This window comes from Notechis scutatus, chromosome 3 (assembly GCF_049901735.1).
Source record: "Notechis scutatus isolate UNSWTSFEM ecotype Mainland chromosome 3, rNotScu1.2, whole genome shotgun sequence".
NCBI lineage: Eukaryota > Metazoa > Chordata > Lepidosauria > Squamata > Elapidae > Notechis > Notechis scutatus.
Window position 1 is genome coordinate 41903073 of NC_142011.1, and position 24984 is coordinate 41928056.

The following is a 24984-nucleotide window of genomic DNA, read 5'->3' on the forward strand; positions in this document are numbered from 1 at the left end:
AGAAATACATTCCTCTACAAGTTTATGTCTTTACTGCTCTCACATTTCTTTCTGTAAGATTAATACTTACAAGCTAGTTTTTATTGAAAGTAATCCAGTAATATCTTTATAGGACTCTAACTTACACCAGCCATTTAATTACCAGTATTTTGCAGTCAATTCAATTTTAAAATGTTACCACTCCCTATTTCTTTAAATTAAATTAATACAAATAAAGTTCTTACATGAAAGATATATAAGGAATGCTCAAAAGTTCAAAAGTAATCCTCTCCATCTCTTAAAATACTTTATATTATTGTTTTCATCAAGATACAAATAGTGGTTAATAGTAAAAAAAAGAAACTTTTCCCTCTAAAACATCCCATCTTGTTTAAGTTATGTATTCTCACATTCCAGTTCACTCACAAATTCCTTCATCTATATGTCCAGAATAAAAATGTCCAGGGAACTGCACATCAAAGGTAATCTTCCCCATTTATTATTGTAGCTCTTTATTCAGAGTCAGACCATAAGAGAAATGCCATTACATATGAACACAATTAACATTTAATGTTAAATAATGGATTTAGAAATATATAGGAATGCCTGGGAATATCTAATAGGTAGTTGCAATTACTTTCAATTACCTTTTCCTTTTGATATTACTGAGTTACTGGATCTTGTGAAATAAACTTATAGAAATGAATCCTGTATTTTACATTTTCATCTCTATTAAATAAACATGTGAATTCTTCTTGTTTAGCTACAAGGTATAAATGCTGCTAGATTACTTTGAACATACGCTGCCAAGTACTAAGCTGTCAGTCCCAAACCAAGACTGACATATAGTGATTCTTTTGTACTTTGTTTTACACCAATAGAAAAAATCTTGCCAAACTGAGCATTCTACTATCTTAATTTACAATATACTCTGTGAATTATTAGGGATTATTTTCATCTTTCTCTCACACATAATATCTGGTGAGAATAACCTCTTACTCCTTTTAAATGTACTTTTCCCTTCTAGGAATCCACCTCCTTTCTACATTTTATCACATAGGTTGCTGTTAGACATCTACTCCATTTGAAGAATAGCAGTTAACAGACCTTACTAGACCAGTGTTAAATCTTTAAAAAGTGCTATTTGCTGATCTACTGAATATCAAGCTTTAGTGAAGTTTCATAAAATCTCAACCTGATAAACTCCGATCCTATGCCACCAATGTGCCACTATTTTAAGAGTTGCATTAACTACAATAAGTCAATTTCTTAAAACAGGAAAACCTTTCTCCAAGTTTGTGAAGAGGCCTGACAAAACACTTCTGAATTATTTATAAGTGTGTGAAACAGTATTAGCCATAATTAGAGAAAACAAATGTAAATTTCATTTATATCATTTTGTGATTAAATTTGCAGATATCTCTTTTCTGAATACTTGAGGTGAAAATATAAGGAGAAGAACCCTTTCAAGGAGCTTTCAGAATAAACGAAACCATGATACATATATTTTAATTAAAGATAGAAATTGTACAATTTTGGAAGTTTCAACTTAATGTTCGACTTAGAGAGATGCTTGGGCAGATTTTGACAATGCTTTCAGGTCCAAAAGGCATTTGGCAATGTTCTCTTTCTCCTATAATATAGAAAAGAAATTAACATTTTAGTTTAAAGAACCTACAGAAAATATTCAAGATCTGGAGGAGGTCAGTTCACTGCAGCTTTATGATTCTACAAAACTGACTTCTGTACAAATACAAATTACATACTATTAAATGTACACAAACTTTAAAACATTTAGTCTTGATTGAAATTAAGAATTTAAAATAAAAAATGAAGTTAAACTGCATTTGACCTTTCTAAAAATCAGTATTAAAAGAAAGATCATCTACTGATCAGATATAAAACTGCACAAAAAATAAGAACATACATGGTTCTTAAATAAAATATACAGGTCCATGAAGGAAAAATGTAACATAAAGAAACCCATTCCTAGATAATCTAATTGATATCATGAAAAATATTTGACTCTTTACCTAATCCTCTCAATCAAAAGTTCTGCTATCTTAGAATGTAGATATATAAGATTTATGAAGATTACCCTAGATCAATATCCCTGTATTTAGAATAAAAATATTTTGTTAAAAGCATACTGTTGCTATATGAAGTAATCTTTTCAGCATGGACTGATATGAAAAAAGATAAGACAATTTTATGAAGGAAAAGGATGCCATATCATATTTTCAGAGTTTTCTCCATTTTGAGCTAAGGAAAAAGCCATAATTAATCATGCCTTTCTATCACAATTACAATGGAAAATTATCGCTAAACACAGTGATTAATCTCAAAATGTTTTTAAAAAAAGCTAAGATCAATACATCTCTCTACATTTGTATTAATGTTTGGAAAAACAAAAGTTATGGTTGATAACTACACATTTAAAGTAAAATCTGTTTTGGGTTTCTAGAGAAACAATTGCACTCTATTAATTTTATACAGAAAATGAAATATTAAAAAAAGACTTCCCACTCAAAATTCCAATGGTGTTCCACATACTTTATGCATTAACCATGATTTGTTGAATAACTCATACTTAGCTGAGTCTATAAGCCATGCTTTGCCAAACTTGCAAAATAAAGAACAAAGCAGTTTTGCTTAGAGACCCACATGGTTCTTAGCCCCAATTGAGTGATTTAACAAATAGGTTAAAAAGTAATAGCTGTCATTCTAACAATGAATGACAATGAAGTTCCTAATCTCTACAGGGTGGAGATTGGTGAAGATTTTGAGGTATATTATTACGGGCTCTCAGAAAAATAGCTGGGCAAGTCACCACGACACACATATAGAAAGGAAGCTTTTTCCCATGCTTCCTTTACTTTTAAAGAATGAGAATCTCAGTTTATGCTTGTCTTTATTCCCTTCCAAATAAAATACTGGACTGTCATCTATTACTTTGTAATAATGATTCTGAAGAGAATCCAGTAAAGAAGATTGTACTTTGTTTTACAGTTTGCTATATTTAAAATAAAAGAACCAAGACTGAGAAAGTAGTCTGGCATCTAGTTGCTTTCCTGCCTGCCCATTATTTTCAAAATGGAAAGTTGATATATAATTCTTCTTTATAAGAACACCACATTACACAGCAATTTTGAAAGTAAAATAGCACTTGTCTATAGGCTAACATTTATAGCCCATGACAGCCATTTGTGACAGTGCTTATAATTTTCACTTAAAATTTCAGTAGTTCCCACTGGTCCCAAAATATTGCTTATTCCTCAATAAGTGTTAATGAGTAATAAGAGTTGCTTTTGTTTATATGTCTTGTTTACTTCAAAAAAGATGTACATATATGCTTTGAAACTAATTCAAAATTACACTGGAATTCAGAACTGTAGGATATCTTTAGAGCAGCCAAGCCACATTTTTTTAGACTTCTGTGTGACCATGAATGCAGCAGTGTCTCTTTCCAGTCTCTGGAAGCTTGAAAAAAGACATGGTTGCCTTACAGGAGGGTTCCCCAACGTGGTCAATACTAACCCCCCAAAGTAAATGTTGGGTTATTATTATTGCAGTATTATTAAAGAAATATTTATTAAATTATTTTGATATGTATTTGGAGATCAGTGAACAATCTGAAACTTTATGAAGAGGTTGATGAGCTGATAAGTCTGCAAGTCCAGCATATATTCTGAAAACCTCTTCTAAAACCTTTTCAGAGAATATGCAACATTAAAAATATGTTGCATATACTTATTACATAGATATACACCACAGAATATGAAACAATACGGTACACATGAACATAAATAATTTTGATTAAAATGGTTCATTAACAAAATACAGAAGAGTAAAATCAATAAAATGAAAGATCAATTCTTAGATCAAGAAGATGCATCTATCACCCAATTGGATAGATATATTTTTTCACTATGGAAGTAAAGGGAAAGCTAGTGGCTTTTCCAGCAGTAAAATGGCCACAAGCAGTGGTGGTATTCTACTGGTTCGTCCTGGTTCTGGCGTACCGGTAGCGCTGAAGATCAGTGGCAGAGACCCATTTGCTCCGAGCCTCTCCGACACTCTGCAGTTGGGCCCACCCACCTGCCTGCCCCTGCGTTCTTTTTAACCTCTCAGCTGTTTGGCAGAGAGGATTGCTGTGCTAACCAGCTGAGAGGTACAGTAGCTTAGTTTTTACTGTTTTAACATGTGCGCACGATCACATGAGTTGCGCGATCTCACACCTGCAGCCATGCCCACAGAACCGGTGGTGGGAACTTTTGAATCCCACCACTGGCCACAAGCCATCTGTAAGGGAATATTTGCTAAGTACCGGTTGGGCTGTAACACTCTGCCAAACGTTTTTTTCTATCCAGTTGATCATATGATCTCGTTCCATACGACGCTTGAGCTGCTGTACTGCAACTTGATAGTCTAGCCTCTTCTTCACCTCCCTGGATACAGTGAGAAGCCTTTCTCTATAGTTGGCCTCCAGGATCATAGCAATATTGTTCTAGAGTTACAAGAAAACATGAGATTCCTTATTATTTGGGTTACAATATATGTGACATATTCAGGGTTCATAAATAAACACAAAATGTAAATATACATAAAAAGCCACAAATTCAACCAATCTGAAAATAATCCATATTCCAAAAGCAAGATATAAACGATAAATTTAAACATTTGCTATTTTTTGCAGATTTTTATTTCTGACATCTCCGTTCTTCAAGTATGTTATCCTTAACATCCTTGACATATGACAATTGACCCCACATTTTCTGTTGCTAAAAGAGACAGTTGGCTAATGAGTTTTGTCTCATTTTATGACCTTTCTTGCCACAGTTGTTATGTGAATGACTGCAGTTGTTAAGTTAGGAACATACTTGTAAAGTGAATCTGGCTTCCCCACTGACTTTGCTTATCAGAAGATTGCAAAAGATGATCACAGGACCCCGGGACACTGCAAACATCATAAATACATGCCAGTTGCCAAGTGTCTGAATTTTGATCATGAAACCATGGGGATGTTGCAATGATCACAAATGTGAGAAACAGTCATAAGTCACTATTTTCAGTGTTGTTGTAACTTCTAATGGTCAGTAAATAAGTTCTTGTAAGTCAAGAAAAGGGATCTCTTGAAACTGGATGAAAAGAGATGGCTGTGATGGTGGTGCAGTGGCCAGAATGCAGTATTGCAAGCTAACTCATTGCTCACTCCAAGAGTTCAATTCTGAGCGGCTCAAGGTCGGCTCAGCCTTCCATCCCTCCAATGAGGTAAAATGAGGAGCCAGATTGTTTGGGGCAATATGCTGATTCTGTAAACCGCTTAAGAGACAGCTGTAAAGTACTATGAAGCGATATATATGTCTAAGTGCTCTTGGTATTTGGCATTTTTATCCACCTACTGAATCCTTCCCAAGGACCTGGGATAGGCAGATGATGATGCTTGATGGTGTGTAGTATATTGTTGCAGGATGTAAGCTGTTCCAAGTAAAGCTTTGCAAATTGATTCTGTCAATGCCAATTTGTGTTCAAATAGTGTTGCAACTTTTGGGATTATACACAAGAAGCCTACTTTTGTTTCTTTTTTCTATTTCTATTTGTGCTTTTTGTATTTTGTTATTCTTCTCTAGTTTCTTCTCTTCTGCTATTTCCAGGTGCTACCATGTCCACCATCCAGCTTTTTCTTCTTTTTCTTTTTGACAATTGTTAATTCTGGGGTAGCGGGTGCCTGTCTGTTTGAATTCTAAAGTTTCAAAATGCTTTAGCTTCTTCATTGTCTATTAATTTCCCTATTTTATGGTCCTACTAGTTCTTGCTTGCAGGCAAATGGTATTTCTTGCACACCAGAATAACAAGAGTAACAAGAGTTGGAAATGTATTATGAAGCAGGTGCCTGTCTGTTTGAATTCTAAAGTGCCAGAGTAATTTTAACTTCTTCATTTTGTATGATTTTCTCTATTTTATAGTCCCAATAGTTCTGGCTTGCAGACAAGTGGTATTTCTTCCAGATCTTCCAGTGCACCACTGTTGCTACTTTGTCATGCAGTTGCTTGTAGTTAGTCTGTGTGATTTTCTTGCAGCAATTAACCAGGTGTTGTTGCTATCATCATAATTTCTTATTATTACTACTGGTTCATTACAGTCAGCCAGATGTTCAGATTAGATTTGGCATTTTTGTCTATTTATCAAGTTCTTTCCAAAGACCTGGGATAGGCAGATATTGATGGTATTATATTGTCACAGGTTGTAAGCTATTCCAAGTAAAGCTGCCTTTTGCAATTGATGGATGAATTAGTATGTGGTTGAAACATAAATATGTTCATGCATAGATATAGCATAGCTGATTTAATTGTTTATAATGAAAGTGATATAACTAGTGAAAAAACACAAGTGATGATAGTCCATGTTTTGGTGATGTCAAAGCAAGCATAGAAAAGTACACAAAGGAACACAATGGAAAAATAAGTGTGAAAATAGGACAGCAAAACATACGAATTTTGTATGAAAAAGTGTAAGATGATAAAGTGCAAAGAGCAGAGGGCACCTGGATAAACTATTCTGTACCAGTTGTACTTTTTAGTATACAGAGTATGTCAGAACAGTCCAGTTATAACATGACTAAGGTATTAACTCAATACTAGTCTCATAAATCACAAGTATGATCATAAAAATGAAACCATGTATTCATTATTATAATAGGTGCCAGAGGGCTGTGTTCTAGAGTGAGGGAAGCTATCTTGATAACATCCAGAAGTTTGGATTTTAATTCCTGTCAGCCCTTGCTGGTTTGGACAAGAAAAGTGTTTGTGAGAGTTGTTTGAAAGCATTTTTTAGAACTGTCCCATTTCCTACTTTACCCGCTTGGCATCAAAGAGATAGTGGCGACCCTCAAGTCTCCATTGTTCTTTCTTCTCCTCCTCAATTCCCTCCTGACATCTATTTATAAGAGCACTTTTAAAGTTCTCATAAGAAGCAAGTTCATCCTAAAATGAAAGAAGTATAAGTCAGATTAATCCTAAAAGAAATCAGAATCTTTTGCTCCATGCCAATTTTACTTTAATATAATATTATTGGCAAAAGAAACTATAATTATTACTTTGAAAAAAATGAAGTTACAGATAAACGTTGACAAACACTAGCAATTTAACATCATAGGCTGCACTCAGATTGAATTCTGGTATAACCATTAACAAGCAGAATACTGCTCTTATTTGGTTCCTTCTACCAGAAAGAATAGCCAAGCATATAAAGATGGTTACTTCAGTTTCATTTATATGATACACAGAACAGTGGTTTGTTAGAAGAAACTAGAATCATTAAAGACCTATTTTCTCATTTTGTGAGACAAATGCGGCAGACTTCCCAGTTCATATAATGTTGAATACAGGAGACAGTATTGCCTCCCCCATTAGTTAAACAGCAAACAAGAATACAGGTTGCTTATAATTAAACAGCTGATTATATCAGTTTTCATTTACTTTTCTCTACTTGAACAGATAAATAATACCTAGGCCTATCATCCTGACTCACATAATAACACTCCAATGGCATCTCTTAATTCTGGACAACAGTTCTAGTAATACCACCCACCCACTTAAGTAGAATATTCAGATATGTTAAATTCTGTAGGAGATTTTATTGGGTAGTTTTATTACCTCCTTGAAAATCTTGACATTTCACATATAACAGCACATGAGTATACATAGACTAAGAATAAATACAGTTAGTCCTTGGGTTAACAGCTATCTGTAGCCATGTGATGCTTAACCACTGCCGTTCTTAGTTATGCAAATTACAGTTCCAATTGGGGCTGCAATCCAAGAACTATATGCAAGATGATTTTGAATAACATAAAAAATTAGGATTATGTTACAATCCTATACATGTTTATCTAAGAGGCAGCTGGATGAAAATCATGGAATTAAGTTTGTGTAAACACACATAGAATATGATATTTTTGTCAAACTGCTTGCCCATACAAATCTGGGCTATACAAACCCGGATATTTGATAAGATTTGGAACGATGTTAGTTGGGGTCTGCCTCTGATGGATATCATTTTTATTCTACTGTTTTTTTTGTTGCTATTAATGCATTGTATTTTCCTGCAAATGATTCACAACCAGCCCACAGCAAATCTCAATAGTAAATAATTAAAATAGGAATTAGAAAGGCCAAAGTGACATTGGGAGCTATTTATTACAATAATAGTGTTTGCAAATACCAAAAAGTATTCTGTATTCTAAAGATCACTTTAAAATGCTTCACGTTATTAATTGCAGAATATATTAAGTTACAATATTCCTGGGAATATATCAGCAACAAAATAAGCTATTAAATTAAGTATAACTGAAGCACTATACTTACGTCCATTGTTTTGTCAAGAAAAGCTGCTACAACAGGACCATACTTCTTGATTCCATAGATTAGTAAACCCACAATCATAATACTACTTATTGTTTCATGATTTATTACATAAATTTCCTTAGACAGGAAGTAGAGTGTCAGTCCAGTTGCAAGCACATATGGACCTAACAATAAGCAAAATATAATATTATACAGAGGGAAGAAATACTCAATATAATGGAAAGGAGCTAAAATGATCCTCAAGAATATTGTACACATTATCTTTCTCCGTATGTAAACTGCAAGTGACAAAAGCTATTGCTCTTGAAGCAGGTCACATAAGCCTGAAAGAAGTGCAAACCTCAATTTGTCATTTTTTTCTTACAAAATTTCATCAAGATATAGCAGTTAAGCAAGTTTAATTAACATTCCTTACAAAAATTAAAGTAATATTTCGGGGGCTTTATCATTTTACCACTTTCTCTAAAATACTACTGTTTATATGAATCAGTGTTGACTCCTGGTGACTGCCTGGGCAAGCTTCTGTAGTTTTCTTGGTAAGATTTCAGAAGGGGTTTCCCATTGCTTCCTTCCTAGGATTGAGAATGTGAAGGTTATTTACTGTGCTTTTGCCTAAGGTAGGTTTAGACTTTACAGACTGCTCATTTCTTAGCTTGGTGCTAAAATCACTACACCAAACTGCCTCTGCAATCATAATAGAATCAACTTGTAATAGGGCTTTTTCCAAATGATAGAACAGCTCTGCTATATTAACTTTGAAATGACTTGATACACTGGTACCTAACTATAAAAAATATTTGTCAATTTTTAAAGAAAAATTGCAGGACTGTTTCTCCCTCAGGATATTTAACCATCCCACCAATTCAGACAGGGTGGGTGTGCCCCAGGTCCCATCCCTTGTTATTATATAGTGGAACTTAGAAAGCGTATCTTCTCCATTCCTGCTCCTGCCCTGTGGAATACCATTCACTTAGAAAACCAGAATGCCTTGGCATTTCTGCAAATATTGGGGTAGAAGCCCAGAAAGGTAGAATGCTGATATGTGGGAATGTGTCGCCCCAGACCAGGGATCTCCAACCTTGGCAATTTTAAGACTTGTGGACTTCAACTCCCAGAGTTCCCCAGCCAGCCTGGTTGAGGAACTCTGGGAGTAGAAGTCCTCAACTCTTAAAGTTGCCAAGGTTGGAGACTCCTGCCCCAGACTGTCAGTAAATTCATTGTACATTTGCCACAAATATATTTAAATGCATAATTTAAAAATAAAATCATATATTCATAGTATTTATCATTTTACTGCCAGTAATTAGTATAAAATATCCCTCTGTTAATAAGCCCTCAATATTCCCTAATGCATATATAAAATAGTTTGAAAAATCAGAGATTGTGTACTAAATAAATACTAGAATAGTTTCAAAGGTATACCTGTAACTCCTGTTTTAGGATACATATACTGGAAAAAGTCTTCAGGGATTATTCCATGGCGAACTTTTCCTCCTTTCTCTGGAAGTGATGGCACTGGAACCAAGTGCTGCTGACTTTTGTGAAGTGATCTTGATGCATGAATTATGCTGTAATTTAAAAAGTCATTTAATAATTTTGCTAAAGAAATCCAACCATTTTAATTCATATTATTTTCTTGATATTTGAAAGCACATTTGTGATTTTAAAAAATATATGGGTTCCTAATCTGCATAGTATAGTATGCCATTCATTAGTTGTTAGCCCTGCTTTGCCATGGGAGAAGCCAGAATATTTCTCAAACATTTGTAAGTACATTGCACCTTGCCTGATTATGCAAATATAAACATAACTTCCCAAATTCTTACTTCCCAACTGAACTTTTACAAAAGAAATACAATATTGGCTTCATGTTCCATAATTTTACTAAAAATAATCAGGCAATAATGTTCAAGGGACATACATGCGAATAAAAAAAACCTTTGCATATTGAATACTATGAATACACATATCATCTTAAGGAGAAATACAAATGTTTAAATCAATTCATTATCACTATGCAAAGTTATGTCTGCACAAGAACATTACAAAGACCATCTTTCTTATAGCTAATGGAGACTTGAATAATTGTCTCATCCTTCACAGTACGCTTTTCAAAGCTGAATTACTTGTAGCCAGAGCAATTCAATTACATTTTTCAATTCCACCAAACTACCTAAAGCAGAGGTGTTTTTTTTCTTTGTTTCCTATATTTTGTGATAAATCCACAACAATGTATAAACCACAGTAAAAGTGGCCAAGAGCCTCTGACCGACTTCAGGGTTCATTGCAATTTCCTTAATTTCATCTAAGGCTTTCAATCAAAAGGTCTTTGCCACCCATATGTTGATGATATTCATATGGCGTGTGTCCCAGTCATCCAGGTCATAGTTGTCCCAAAGGTGCTTTTTTTAGGAGGCAACTGGACTTTTTTGCTTTCTCTCTGAGGAGGTTTCACTTCTCAACATTCAGCTCTGACAGGATAGGAATCCTCCCATTCCCCACTATCCTGTCAGAGCTGAAAAAGCTTCTTAGATGAGAAGCAAAACGTCCTCAGAGAGAAAACAAAAAAGTCCAGTTGCCTCCTAAAAATGGGACAAATGGCCGTGTGGTTCATTTGAGGCAGGAACAAACTGGTATTCTTAACAGAAAAGACCCAGATGCCCGACTGTCTTTGCCATCAGCACCTTGAAAGGCCATCAGCGCCTTGACCCAGCTATACTCACCCCGATGACAGGGAGGGTAAAGCCACCGAGCTCTTCAGGCCGGCCGGGGCTGCAGAGAGAGAGAGAGGGAAAAAAAACAGAAGCAGATCAAATCACAGTGCAATCACCCCTCCTGGCTTCACGCCCCCTGGGCCACCCCGCTCTCATTTACTCACCCAGGGCACGCAACGCCAACCGAGAGAGCATCGCGCCTTCCTCAGCACTGCCCGACGTCCCAATGACCCCCGGTCACAGCACTAAAATGGCCGCCCCGTCACCAGAGTCTCGCGAGAAAACCGGACTCGCGCTGTGGTCTCTTAGCGCCGCCTCAGACTCAGGGCTTATCACCATAGTTATCACCAAGGCAACAGAGTAATTTAAAAAGATGGGAGGGGAGGGCGGGGAACCCGCGGAGCTTAAAAAAAAAGTTCGACAGGAATATCTGTTGGTGAATGCAGGACTGCATGTCGTTGATGCTGAAATATTATGCTCTTTTTTTTTTCAAGCTTCAGTTTGTGGGAAAATCTGATAAGATCATTTTAAACAATTGGAAAACTGACAGTGGTTCCTATCATCCCACAACTTAAATATACAATTGTTCTCATTTTTCCAGGCTGCGGTTGAGATCAGTTCAAGGCAAGCCAATACCACTATTTTATTTTTTTGATAGAACATGTCTATATCCTCTTTCGCCTCTAAAATGAACCTCCGAAGTTGTTACAATCAAAACCAAAATGAATGAGCAATTATGTATTTCCTGCACGGAGAAACGGTTAAGCTTCATAACCTAAATTGCTTCCATCATGTCTTGATTCTTCAGTTAAAGTGTCTTCTATTTCAGTATTTATCAAGCTCAGCAACTAAAGTTGAGTGAACTTTAACTCTCACAATTCCCTAGCCACATGGGGTATTTAAATGGGAAATTCTGGAAGTTGGTCCACACAACTGAAGTTACTGAGATTGAGAAACATTGTTCTGTTTGGTTCCTATTCTACTCTATTGGTTCACACTCTATTCTATAGAGTTTGATTCTGTGGTCTAGAAAAATACCGCAAGAAAATCTTTGACTGTCTTGAATCCCTCCTGGAAGGGAATCTTGGAAGTTCTCGCGAGATGCTGGCTGAGGAATTATGGGAGTTGAAGTCCATACAGTTTAAGTTGCTAAAAACTGAGTTGGTTCCAACTCTACAGAATTCGATGATATGGTCTAGGAAAATATCGCGAGAGAAGCATGCATAGGCTTGAACTCCGCCTTGAGGGTATTTTGGAAGTTCTCGCGAGATAGACAGTACTCTCAGGGCGGTACGGGTGTCTTTTTTTTTTTGGAACACGTGGGCTTGCTTGAGTTTGTTGGACTGCATTTCATTGCTGCACCTATGGAAGAAGCCAAGGCGAGTCCCGGCCATGCAGTGGAGGCAGAAGCCGAGTGGAATATTCCGCCCAACGCTCCCGCCTGCATGGAGCGCCACCTGGACGGGGCCCATTACCGAACAGGTACCCCTTGAGTACTTGGTGTCCCCAGGCGCCCTTTGTTACAACTCACCACCACCGCTGCCTGGGAATAGTGGCAGGTGCAGCCCCGAACGTCTGAATGGCGACAGGCTGCATTTCAGAGATCTTGCAATCTTTTATGGGGTTCTCGTGGCTTGGGATCCGAGATGTCGTATGCCCACGTTATCTTTCTCGTGAATTCCGCTCTCAGATGGAGCCTCTCTTTAATTGGCTATTTCTGCCATGTGAACCGAGTTTCATGCTGTTATACTTTTATGTCGTATTCATTATACGCTATTTAAATCTGTCTTCTTTGATGTGTTTATAATTTCTATTGTTTGGCTTTTTTAAAAAAATGGCAAAAACCTAATAATTATCCTGCGATGTTCTGAATCGTCACAGAGTATAAAACTCTTATTGTAGGATCAGCCTTCCCACAGCCAATCTCATTATACTCATATTGTACTCTGACAATAAAGGTAATAATAGCTTCAAACTCCACCTATTCTTGCCTACAATTCTCATCCTTCATAACACGTGATCAGGATTGACAGTAGTAGTTGCTAGTCTGTCTGATGTAGGCAACGATCCTCTATTCTAGATCAGTCGATTTCAAAAGTGTGATCTCAACATTTTAAAATGTCTGTTTCAAATTTGAATAGAGAAAATATGAATAAGTATCAGCTGGCTATATGAAAGTTCTTTGAGGTCCTCAATCACTTAAGAATGTAAACTGCTGGTAGCAACCGCTGTGCTTTGGTCTGTTTCTATAGTTGTGTCTTAAAGTATTCATGTGTAAGTGCATAATCTGTAAACCTGGACACCAATCAGGAAAGACAGCTTTTCTCCATATGTGAAGGTTCAAACTCCCCCTGTTGATTGAAGGGCACATCTTATGCTCAGGAGGTATTTTTATCATTATTATAAAAAATGGATAAACTTTTGTCATTAAAAAATCAGATTCAAACCTTACCCAAATTGAACAATCCTCTGGTCTTTTTTTAGTTATACAAAAATCTTAAGTAACAGTTTGGTGAGCCCTGAGTCTAAATTTTCACCTTGGTAAACAGCTAGATCATCTGTGAATGATACTGGAAGAAAATTTGCATACATCAGCTGCACTTGGGACATACTTGGACATTCCAACATGACAACGATCCTAAACACAAGGCCAGGTCGACCTGTCATTGGCTACAGCAGAATAAAGTGAAGGCCATCTCAATCTCCTGACCTCAGTATCATTGAGCCACTCTGGGAAGATCTCAAATGTACAGTTCATGCAAGACAGCCCAACAATTTACAGGAACTAGAGGCTTTTTGTCAGGAAGAATGGGCAGTTTTGCCATCTGAGAAGATAAAGACCCTCATCCACACATATCACAAAGGACTTCAAGCTGTCATTGATGTTAAAGGGGGCAAAACACCGTATTAAGAACTGGGGTATGTAAACTTTTGATCAGGGTCATTTGGATAGTTTCTGTTGTCATGATTTAAAAAGAGTAAACAAAGTTGATTGATAATAAATGGCTTCAGCCAACCACTAACCATGAGCGAAAGAAAAGGTTCTGTTTTATCATTCATATTCTCTGAAAAATGGCCAAGAAATCATAAATTCTGCCAGGGTATGTAAACTTATGAACACAACTGTATGCCAAAAAAAAAAAAAAAAAAATCCCTGTACTTCCCTCTCTTACTTTGAATAGAATCTAAAACTGGACTAAGAATTTAAGAACATCAGTCAAGACAAAATTACATATTTTTTTTAGAACAGTTCTCTGCTGAAAAACAAAAATCCTGGATAAAATGCAAAACTCAAGTCTTTGTATGCTTTATTAATTATACATTAAAATATTTATTACACTAATCTCTTTTAATTTTGCTTTTCAGATGGTTCTCTGCTTCTGGGAGCATCCAGTTTAAGTGGACGTTGCTGGGTTGGTTCCATTTGGGTATTCAAAGATACATCAAGAGCTCCTAATGAAGGCTTTTGCTCTGCGGGTGTTCAAACTGAAGCAGGAATAGCTGATCTGAAGTGGGTAGCAGACAAAGGAATCTTGGTAGCATCAGATTCAGGTGAGTGTCGAAAGATATTTGTCTCCTAAAACTTGTTAGAGTTTAAAGATAGTGTGAAAGATAGAATGAAATTTCCTAGAACATGATGATTCAAGAATGTTGAAAACCACTTCCCATATTGGAACAATCACTTCCAGAAAATAGCAGAATGATCCTATAGAAAATCAGAATATTCTGGAGGAACTGGACAGTGGAGTTTGGATACAAAATGCAAGCTTGGGATTTTGCTTTATATCTTTCTTAAAGCTAGTGACAAATTAAAAGTGTCTACTTCTCTCTTTGCTTTTTCTGTTCCACATGTGTGATTTAACCAAACAGTCAATGATACAAAAATTATTGAAGGTTCTTGTGAGTGCTTGAACAATTGTTTTGTAACGAAGCTGCATTTTATTGTAGTTTAGGATATCCCATATTTCCGTGAAATATGATGGAACAAATCAAAACACTACATATCACAGCTGAGCAACTTGGTTACTATTTAATTTTGACATACTGCTCAGGACTGAAATCTTTCGGGGGGGTTTACAGTTGAATATTTTTCTAAATGCAGGCATTAGAAACAATGATCATAGCAAACTTAAATATATTTTAAAATAACTATTAAAACCAACTTTTAAAGCCTGGCAGAAACATTTGCTTTAGTGGGTTTTTAAAAAGTTAATGGAAATATTAGATCCATCTCTATAGGAAATGTGCTACAAAGAGCTGAGACTGAAAAGAGAAGGCTTGGTTACAAATCAGACAAATTCTTAACAACTTTAGTTACACTTAGGTAGACAATCTGTAAAAACATGGATGGATGTTCATATGAAACGAGGTGTTCTGTCAGATAGCCTGATCTTTAGGGCCTTAAAATTGCCAACTGGAGTGCTTTAAGCACAGATGTAATGTGGTCTCTCTATATTCTTACCAGGACAAGCCTAGCCACCAAGTTATATACAAACTGAAGTTTTTGGACTAAGACAATCAAGCTGCAGTGTATGGTTTTGACTTTCTTCTCCTCTGTTCCTCAGGTGCTCTGGAATTTTGGGAGCTGGATGAGAATGAGACTCTGATAGTGAACAAATTCTGTAAATATGAGCATGATAACATTGTGACAACTGTGAGTGTTGTTTCCAACAACACACAGGCTATCAGTGGCAGCAAAGATTTCAGGTGACTCTTGTGCTGTTATTTTTCTGCTTTATATAAAAACATCTGGGTTTTTTTCATAAACCTGATCTGACTTTTATGTCTAGTGTGAAGATCTGGGATATCCCTCAGCAAACAGTCCTCAGCACGTACAGAGGTAAGAACCAAGCTTGCCAAATATTTCCTTACTCATCCTGCCTTTCTTCCCAAGTAAATTGCAAGTGATTCACTTTTGTCCCAGTGTATTCTCATGTGGGAGGTTTGAGGAGAGTTATCTCCTCATGAATGAGCAGAGATGAATTAAAATGTCTTCCTTCAACATACTGATGTCCAGTTACTTACTTTTCTCTGTTTACATCAGTGTATATGAGTAGTAGACACCCAGTAGTTTGTTGTGATAGGTTTACTGTTTTTCAAGTAGTCTTATCAATCCAATTTTTTTAGCTGAAATCCTCTCAGTGGGATGAAGACTATGCCTTCCATGCTGGACAGGACTGATTTGCTCCATTTTACAGGGAATTCGGAAGGAGTAGCCATGTAGCTGCTCCTTTTCCTTTGTCTGAGCCATGTTTCGAGTTCTGTCCAGTATGGATTGGAGACAGAAAGTTATATGAAAATTTTGAATCACCCAGATATTTAAATAATTTACTGCAGAACAACTGGATGTTAAAAAAAAACAGGATATTAAAATCAGAAAGAGGCACCCCAATTTCAATTTTTAACAAAGGATTATTACTCTACTTAGCAGATACATGAGATGAGTCAACATTTTGAGCCATAGCAGTTATTTAAGAGATGATCCAGGAGAATTTTTTTTACCTTTTAATTGTGGGGGCTCAAAATGACTAAAAATATTGTCATACCAACAAGATAGATTTCAGGCAATTAAAAGTATCATGGGAAATTCTTGGATTATTGAAATGCACTCATTTTAGGTTTTTGGCTACAAAACATTGCTTTTTACTGCAAGATATTAAGATTGTTATCTGAATAGAATTCTGCTGATAATATTTTTACAATTGTACTTGCTGTAAGTGGTCCAAATCAACAAAGCCACCAAACACTTAACCATGAAATAATAAATCATATTTCATTATAAAGTAACTCCCCACAAACTTTCTGTTTTACTACTCCCTTTGCACAAGGTCTGTTATCCAGGTTTCACTTGTCTGCTTTTTGAGATTATTTGGAAAGTTATTTAAGAAGAAAAATTGTACTAATCAGGAAAAGGCATAGAGAAGCACTGTGTGTCTCGTTCTATGCAGATTAATATATCTGCTTCGTTCTATTTCCATATCTTTGGCAAAAATGTACTTGTATAATTGCATAGATATTTAAAGCTTTATAAAACAAACTTTTAAAATTGTATAGACATTTTAAAAAATTATATACCTTTTGAAACTTTTTAGTATGCCTTCTTTAAACTGAGTGCAATGTTTTAGGAAATGTGGATCTAAATGTATTTTCTCAGTTCTAGGATATATGTTTCAAGTTGATTTTGTGTCTGAATTGGAAGTATTCTCATTCCTTAAATAATCCTGTTTATGGCTATTCATTCCCATTATGGATTCATTTATAATACACAAACACATTCATTCCATTGTGACTTTATACATTTAATGAATAGGTTGGGCTGAGTAATGATTATCTGTTGAACTTCATGACTAAGGGAGCTTGAACTTTTGTTTGTAACACACACACACACACACACACACACACACAGAGAGAGAGAGAGAGAGAGAGAGAGAGAGAGAGAGAGTGATTATTTCCACCTTCTGAGCAGCTTCTCAATTGCATTTGTGTAGAAAGGTTTTTGTCTCGTGTGAATGCAGTGATGTTTTCTGGAGTATGTTTGGTTTAAATCTTAAGCAAATAATCCATATTAATGGGATATATGATACTATTTGTTTTGATTTGGCTAGCTCATTCTGGACAAGTGGCCTGTGTGGCCTCCTGCCCTGGAAAGGATACAGTATTCCTGTCCTGTGCTGAGGTAAAGTCCACTTTTTATTTCTAAATTACCGTAGATATAGGTTCAGACTTTCTCAAGACAAAAGTGAATGGAATCTTTAAAATCATCAAAGGGATGAAAGGACAGTACAGTATTACAAAGAAATGGCGAAATGTGGCAAAACTGGAATGTTGGAGTGTATATTTTGGTTGGCAATTTCACTTTTAATTCTATTTTATTAATTTTGCACTCCTTTAGGACAGCAGGGTTTTACTCTGGGATACCAGATCTCCAAAGCCAGCATCTCGAATTGGTATGTCTCATGCTTGATAGTTTTGTGGAAATGTTTCTGCTTTAAGTAGAAAAAATGTTGGTCTTTCCCCTCTAACATAACCTTTGAGTGGGCTATTTAGTAGCCATTTGGAAGATCCTAAGAATACCATTTTTTAGATACTCATACTCACATATACTCCTGCCCACCCACTTCTTGGTGGAGGTGGATAGAGTATTTTCATCCATTGCCACCAGTAGAAAGCCTAAAGAAACATCAATATTTTTTTTAGACAGTTGGAGGTGGCAAAAAGTTGGAAAAGTTTTAAGTTTTTGATTCCAAGGCTCTTTATGCCCAGTCTGCATTATGGTCTTTTTGGCAGGGAACGGATACATGTAAGAGTTTGCCTGTCTAGGGTCAGACCACTCGTTTCAGTCTCACAGGGGGAAGATGATAAATCTCAGGGAAGCAGCCCAAGGGATCAAGTGACTGCAGCCTGTAACTTTCAAATATCAGTGACCTATGGTTTCCAGCAGGAGCTGTTAGAGGTCTTTAGGATAAAGGTTAGAGAGAAATGTGGTTGTTTTCCATGGAATGAATGTTTTTAACCATACATTCTTAATATTGATTGTGCAAAAAATATCACAAAATACAGTTCATGGTAGGAATGCTTTAAGAATTTGCTTAATTCTTTCATGTATGGAGTCTATTTTCTGGTTTTCAGTGTAGTCATTAGAGCAGTTTTATAGATACACAGAATGTATATTAATGATCGCTAAGTTGTGGTGTGTAAACTCACTTCAAGTCTGAGTTTGGGACATTCGAATTTGGCTTTAATTCTTGGTTGTGGAATGCAGAAATATTATTCCAAGTCAGTAAAATGAGAAGAATGGATTTGAGGTGGGATTGGGTAAGAGGCTTACTGCATGATGTAGACAGATGGAGTATATTAATCTGCCCAAGACTAGTGGTTTACCAATATACCTAAAAGCCAGCTCAATCCCAGTGCTTAACATAGTTATTTGCAGCAGACGGTGTCACTTGAATTATGTAATTCAAGAAGGAAATCCAATTATGAATTGTAAAAGCTTTATGTTAAATTGTCCTTATTGTAGAAATGCATGCAGGATCCAGAATCTAATAATAATACTGTTATCTAATGAAGTGCTCAAGTTATTTCTGGACAGCAGCTTTAAGTATTCCCTCCGCCCCTTTGTATCCCAATCTTTTTTCTTAGATTTTGGTCTTCTAAAAGGAAAATCGAAAGATATAAAGTTGAAATAGTATAGCATAAAATATAGGACTGTTTTACATTTTCCTCTTAAATTTGAAAGGTCACTTATGGTCAACGATGCATTCTCAAGATAACCAACCTTTCTTGGTGGTTCTGGGAATAACATTAGGGGAATTCCTAATTCTAATTCTGCCCCTAGATCCCAAAGAAAAAGCAGAATATTAATACAAGAAATAAATAAATGACTAAAAAGTTTCTCAATGTTTTGTTTTAGGTAATCAGGTACTTTTAGATGGATGAGTAAAGTATTAAACTGCTTTTTTTTAGTAATAAGCTAACTAAACATGTTTAAAGGAGGAAATGTCTATTGGTGTGCGTTTCTGTTGAATGTTAGCTAGCAATCAGTTGTTTTATCTGAAACAGATTTGCAAACCGAATTATATTTTTTTCTACCATTTTTTTGCCATTCAGCCTGCAATGCCTCTTGTAATCTTTCTACCTCACTGGCATGGCATCCACATCAAAATGAGACTTTTGTTTTGGGTAAGGAATATTTTTAAAAAACCCTTTTTACATATTACATATTTTTACATATTAAATACCCATTTAACTCCAGCTGTTGGTTCTCCATTGTTATTTCAAAGGTGACGAAAGTGGGATGATTGCACTTATAGACACAAAGAATCCAGACGCTATCATCAGTTCAACTGTGCATTCCCGTAGTATCACAGGATTAGCTTTTTCTGCACACAGGTAGGACTGCAGGGTCAAAAAAAAAAAAAAGGAACTGTATCTAGTTTGTTATTTTTATTTACAAATGTATGTGCCATTCACTCGTAGATGTCAACTCATTCATGTCTATATGTGTACATTATCTCATAATCATATGAAAGCCAGTGTGAGGTAATGGCTAAGAGGTTGGACTGGGAGTGGGGAGACTCAGGTTCTAGTCATGGAAGGTGGCTGAGTGAATATATGTCCCTATATAGTTTTTATCCTGTTAAGATTATAAGCCACTCAGAATTATCCTGTGGTAAGATGGGCAGCCAATACATTTTTAAAATCAATTAAGACAGTTTTTGTCTACCAACCTTTATTGGATCAACCTGATAGGTTATAATCTATAATCTTCATGAGCAGGCCTTCATCCTGCAGTGAACTAATTCAGTCTCATAATAATTACACATACACTCACCAGACAAAGAAAAGCTTTCTAAACATTGTACGAACAGCAGCATGAAAACTAAAAGGCCTGTTAATCCTGCCTTGCTATTACAAACACTATAAAAGCATTACCACTTTTTACTTTCCAAGTGGATATACAAATAGTTTATCTGCCAAAACTTCTTCCCTTCCGTGGTGTTTTGTAAAATTGCTAAATCTAGAAGAACTTTCCCATGGCCATTTGAATTTACAAAGATCTATATAATTCAGAAGCACATGGCTCTGGTGTAGGTTGTCACTTGGGACCTGGAAGATTATTCTGCTTCAGTAATAAACAGAAGGGGAAGTCTCTGTGGAAAGTCTTTTTCAAGTTTACAGTTGTCTTTAAAAATTTGTTGTTCAACTTTAGATTTCCCTTTGAAACAATGAAGGCTAAAAAGTTACTAATTCTTCTAGATTCTGCACAAGCATTTCTTTTACAATAAATTTTTATTGATATCTTTATTTTCAGTTGATCACATGGTATAGCAAAAGAGGACTTGATTGGTACACTTGGCTAAAATTAAAGTACAACATTGATTTTACCAACCAGTTTTCCCTTTTACTAAAATATTGATAATCTTTTAATTTCAGATTTAAACTACAAGGGCTACTTTATCTTTGTTCATCTTGTGTTGTGTTGTTACAAAAAAAGATTCTTGTATGTAAACTAGTCCACTCTTTCTCTCTGGAACTCACTAAATATATAGTGTATTTTTTTTTTTCACTTCAGACAATCTCTTTTATACCTCTCCTTTTGGATGACATTGTTTGCTGTATCCCTTATTAATCTGATAATTATTTCTGTTTCTTCCCCAGTTTCAACATAAAGATTACAAGGTTTTCTTTGCTATGACATGTATTTTTTATTTATATGTCATTAATAAGCTCTCATATTTGTTTGTCACATTTAAACAAAAAACATAAAAATATTCTATGTGTTAATAGAAGCTTTTTCTTCCTCTAGTTCACCTCAGCTGGCTTCTATCAGTGAAGATTGTTCTGTCGTTGTTCTTGACTCCAGTTTTTCAGAAGTGTGAGTTTCAAAAGAGTTCAATCCACTTCTCTCTTGCAATTCTCTCAGTTTCTGTGCCATATAATCATTTAGGCTCTTACTGATTTGATTGTCATCTTGGTTATTTAAATTATTTATAGCTCACCCAGTATTCATCAGTATCTTCAGATGGTGGAACACCAACATTATCTTTAATGTTAGTGTTCCACCACCTGAAGATCCCAATAGATAATGTGTGGGCTATAAACATTTTAAATAAATCAAGAGGATATTCCTTTGGCTTTCACTAATAAGGCTTTATGTAAAATTGGGAAATTAAATGCAGGCTGAAAGCTGGATTGATGTCTCTCTAGTGGCTGAATATTTTGGGGGAAATGGGTGGGACTTTAGTGAGGACGAGCCTTTCCTCCAGAAGCCTTTTCATTGGTTTGTCTCTCCTGCATATGACGCAAATAATAATGTCGTCCTACCTTTTGCTACATGGAGAATGGCCCTTCAAGAACAGAGCAAAGCAGTTTTTGCTCATTGGCTTATTTTTGAAGGAGCATAGTCTATGTTTACAGATAAGCCCATGTGGAGTGCTTACAAACATTAGTTCTTCCTCATTTTAGCAATTCACATCTTTCTCCTAGTAATTTGCAGGTAGTCTGGTATTAATAATTATTTCTTTATGAGCTCACCTGTGGATTTCTAAACTAACAGAAATGTTTCCTATCTTTCCCAGTTTTAGGAATCGGTCTCATCGAGATTTTGTAACAGGCTTATCATGGTCTCCCTTGAATAAAAACTCATTGACAACAGTTGGATGGGATCATCAAGTTCTACATCATACAATCCCAGTGCAGAATAACCACCTTTCTGGGAAAAACGATATTATCACTGCATAGTTTATACTTCCTGGGTTCTTTCCTCTGGAATTGCTCTTTTTGTGGGGAGAAATAATGGGGCTAAATAATGTTCCATGCAGCAAAGAATGGTCCTATAATAATTTCAAGTTAGATGAACAGAAGATGCCTTCCAGCTGCCTATTACAGCCAGTCAAATTCTACAAGAAATTGAAGTTTTATAGTGGTTTGGACAATAATACAAAAGAATTGGTTTCCTTTAATTTTGGTTGGCAATACTTTATACAACCTTGAAAATGTTGCAGATGCGATTTTTCTTTGTGTATTTTTTACTGTGGAATAAATCTGACAGCCCTTTCTGGACTTGCCTGCCAGATTTTGGTCGGATTAATAATTTAATATACTCAGTTCACTTCATATGCATCAGTTTAGTTGTAGGGCTTCCATTTAGACATTCTAGTTGGGGAATCTTCTAGTGTGAAGCAAAAAACAATCTTTCTCCAATTTCCTGACACAGAATTTCTTACACATTCAATTGTGTAGTAATAAAATCCAATAGTTGGATTTATGTTTCTTGAACAGCAACTCTTTTCATGTTTCTCTAGCATACATTGCAGATAAAACCTCACTTGTAACAATAGCAAGATGCATGTAAAATATTTTTTGTTTTAACTTTAGGATGTGCTGTTTAAAAAAGGCAGGAGACAACAGTTGGAAAAAAGATTTTAAAAAATATTCTGCGTAGCATATCTTGTTGGAGCTTACCCAGCCTTCTAAGTTTCCTTTTTAAATTCCACATCTTTCCCTAAAGAGAGAGCATTTCAGAAAGCTACTGTATTTAGAACTTACATAGTTTTGTTTTTAGCAGATACTGAATATTTCACTCTACTTCCCCCTACCCAGAGTGATAAATAATATAACAAAAATGGTAATATTGTAAGTTCTATCAATCTTAAAGTGCAGTTTGCTTTTAAGTTGTCTTACAATCCTCATTAGAAAAGCCTTCCCAATTGGGCTTTCTCAAAACACATTGGGGTTGCTCTTCCCATAGTTCATCCATAATTATCCATATGCTGGATAAGAATTATGGGAATTTCAGAACATCTGGGAATTAGGGAAAACTGTACTAGACACTGTTCTGCAGATTCCCTTGCTTTGCTACTTGGAAAAGGACTTTGGATATGTTTACATTATGGCTTCTAGTTTGGTTCAACATTTAGAAATGCATGGCGGGAGGAGGGAGACACTTGGTATATGATTGCTTTAATTTAGATTATATAACACATCCAAATACATATGAATGGAAAAGGGAATTGGCTATTCCGAAGGTATCAAACATTCCAGGATTCCTTGAGTATAAATCAAGGCTGAAATCTTGCAAACTCCTGTTTTCAATATGAGCTTCCACATTTTTGGGAAAGGCATAGAAACGGGCAAGTTTGGTGTAAAATATGTTAGCTGTTGCGGTTGTCCACCACTGATTTTTAAAAATGTATGCTTTTATAAATGTGATATTTTATTCACTATATTCCAGCCTAAATTTCATAATGGAATAAAAATGATAGGCATATTGATGTGGCACATCATGGTTTTGTAATGAGATGCTAGGAGAACTTCTGGAGAAGGTAGAGAAACAGTTATTTGATGTTCTTAACGATTGAGTACTGTCCCAATGACTTGTGAAAGCTGAAATGCATAACAACCATACTCAAATGAAAGGCAGTTTTTAAAATAAACTTCATTTTTAAATTAGTGACTTTTGTTTGGTTTATTTGAATTTTGTCTTTTTTGTCTTCAGGTTTTAATAAAATTGGGGACTACAGGCAGTCCACAACTTATGACCACAATTGAGCCCAAAATTTGTTGCTAAGTGAGAAATTTGTTAAGTGAGTTTTGCCTCATTTTACGACTTTTCTTGTCATATTTGTTAAGTGAATCACTTTAGTTGTTAAATTAGTAACACAGTTAAGCGAATCTGGTTTTCCCCATTGACTTTGCTTGTCAGAAGTTTGCAAAAAGGGATCACATGACCCCAGGGCACTGTGACTGTATGAGTCACTTGTCAAACACCCAATGTAAATCACGTGACCATGGGGGTCCTGCAAGTTCGTAAGTGAAAAATGGTCATAAGTCACTTTTTTCAGTGCCACTATAACTTCAAACGATCATTAAGTGAACTGTTGAAACTCAAGGACTACCTGTATTACAGTACTTTTCAAATTGCATTGATAAATGTCACTTAACCACAGTCCATAGTTAAAACTGATCAAGTTTGCATTGCAAATGATCAAGTTCCAAATGCTACTTTATTCCCATGAAATGGAAGATCAAACAACAAAACAACAAAAATGTTTGGTGAGGTGGTATTCTGCTACATAAATATGGCCTACCTACTTAGTCAATAATTGAAGCTTTTCTCCACTACTAGCAGTAAATATTTCCACTGTTGTACCACAAGGAGGCAGCTTATTATTTAGCTTTGCTGAATATAGTACTTTACTGCAATTTGCCCTATGTATCAGGGATATTCAATTCTTCATTTCAAAGAGGAACTATGGATCTTGTGCAGCCAGAGAATATATGCAGCTAAGTAAAGTAATTATGTCTTTTTCATTATGTCCCACATGAACCTGGAAAAAGAACTTAAGGTCATTATTCCATAACATGCATCCGAGTATAATAGAAAATAGGTGAAGGCTTTCTTCATTGTGACATCTCTTCAG

The 24984-nt window shown here is 35.7% G+C and overlaps 2 protein-coding genes across 2 annotated transcripts; one reads left to right on the forward strand and one right to left on the reverse strand.

Moving 5' to 3' along the window:
* Positions 1 to 455: 455 nt before the first annotated feature.
* Positions 456 to 11302, reverse strand: ATP5PB (ATP synthase peripheral stalk-membrane subunit b). The gene is made up of 7 exons (XM_026675184.2): positions 11224 to 11302; positions 11069 to 11117; positions 9768 to 9913; positions 8346 to 8509; positions 6837 to 6962; positions 4307 to 4486; positions 456 to 1612 (listed from the first exon to the last, which is right to left on the reverse strand). Exons 1-7 carry the CDS (start codon positions 11252 to 11254, stop codon positions 1541 to 1543), a joined length of 768 nt encoding a protein of 255 aa, XP_026530969.1. The 5' UTR covers positions 11255 to 11302; the 3' UTR covers positions 456 to 1540.
* Positions 11303 to 12177: 875 nt separating this feature from the next.
* Positions 12178 to 24010, forward strand: WDR77 (WD repeat domain 77). The gene is made up of 10 exons (XM_026675182.2): positions 12178 to 12541; positions 14426 to 14611; positions 15625 to 15766; positions 15850 to 15899; positions 17665 to 17735; positions 17952 to 18006; positions 19670 to 19741; positions 19843 to 19951; positions 21369 to 21437; positions 22141 to 24010. The coding sequence occupies exons 1-10, from the start codon at positions 12424 to 12426 to the stop codon at positions 22301 to 22303; spliced, it is 1035 nt and encodes a 344-aa protein (XP_026530967.1). The 5' UTR covers positions 12178 to 12423; the 3' UTR covers positions 22304 to 24010.
* Positions 24011 to 24984: the final 974 nt, after the last annotated feature.

Excerpts from the sequence above, each read along its gene's own strand:
- ATP5PB (XM_026675184.2), bottom strand. The coding sequence starts at position 11,254 with ATGCTCTCTCGGTTGGCGTTGCGTGCCCTGG. Across the intron at positions 9,914-11,068 it reads TTACCCTCCCTGTCATCGGG|CATAATTCATGCATCAAGAT; the intron begins GTGAGTATAGCT and ends TTTAAATTACAG. Across the intron at positions 8,510-9,767 it reads TCCTAAAACAGGAGTTACAG|GTCCATATGTGCTTGCAACT; the intron begins GTATACCTTTGA and ends GCTTATTGTTAG.
- WDR77 (XM_026675182.2), top strand. The coding sequence starts at position 12,424 with ATGGAAGAAGCCAAGGCGAGTCCCGGCCATGCAGTGGAGGCAGAAGCC. Across the intron at positions 12,542-14,425 it reads CGGGGCCCATTACCGAACAG|ATGGTTCTCTGCTTCTGGGA; the intron begins GTACCCCTTGAG and ends TTTGCTTTTCAG. Across the intron at positions 19,952-21,368 it reads TTAGCTTTTTCTGCACACAG|TTCACCTCAGCTGGCTTCTA; the intron begins GTAGGACTGCAG and ends TTCTTCCTCTAG.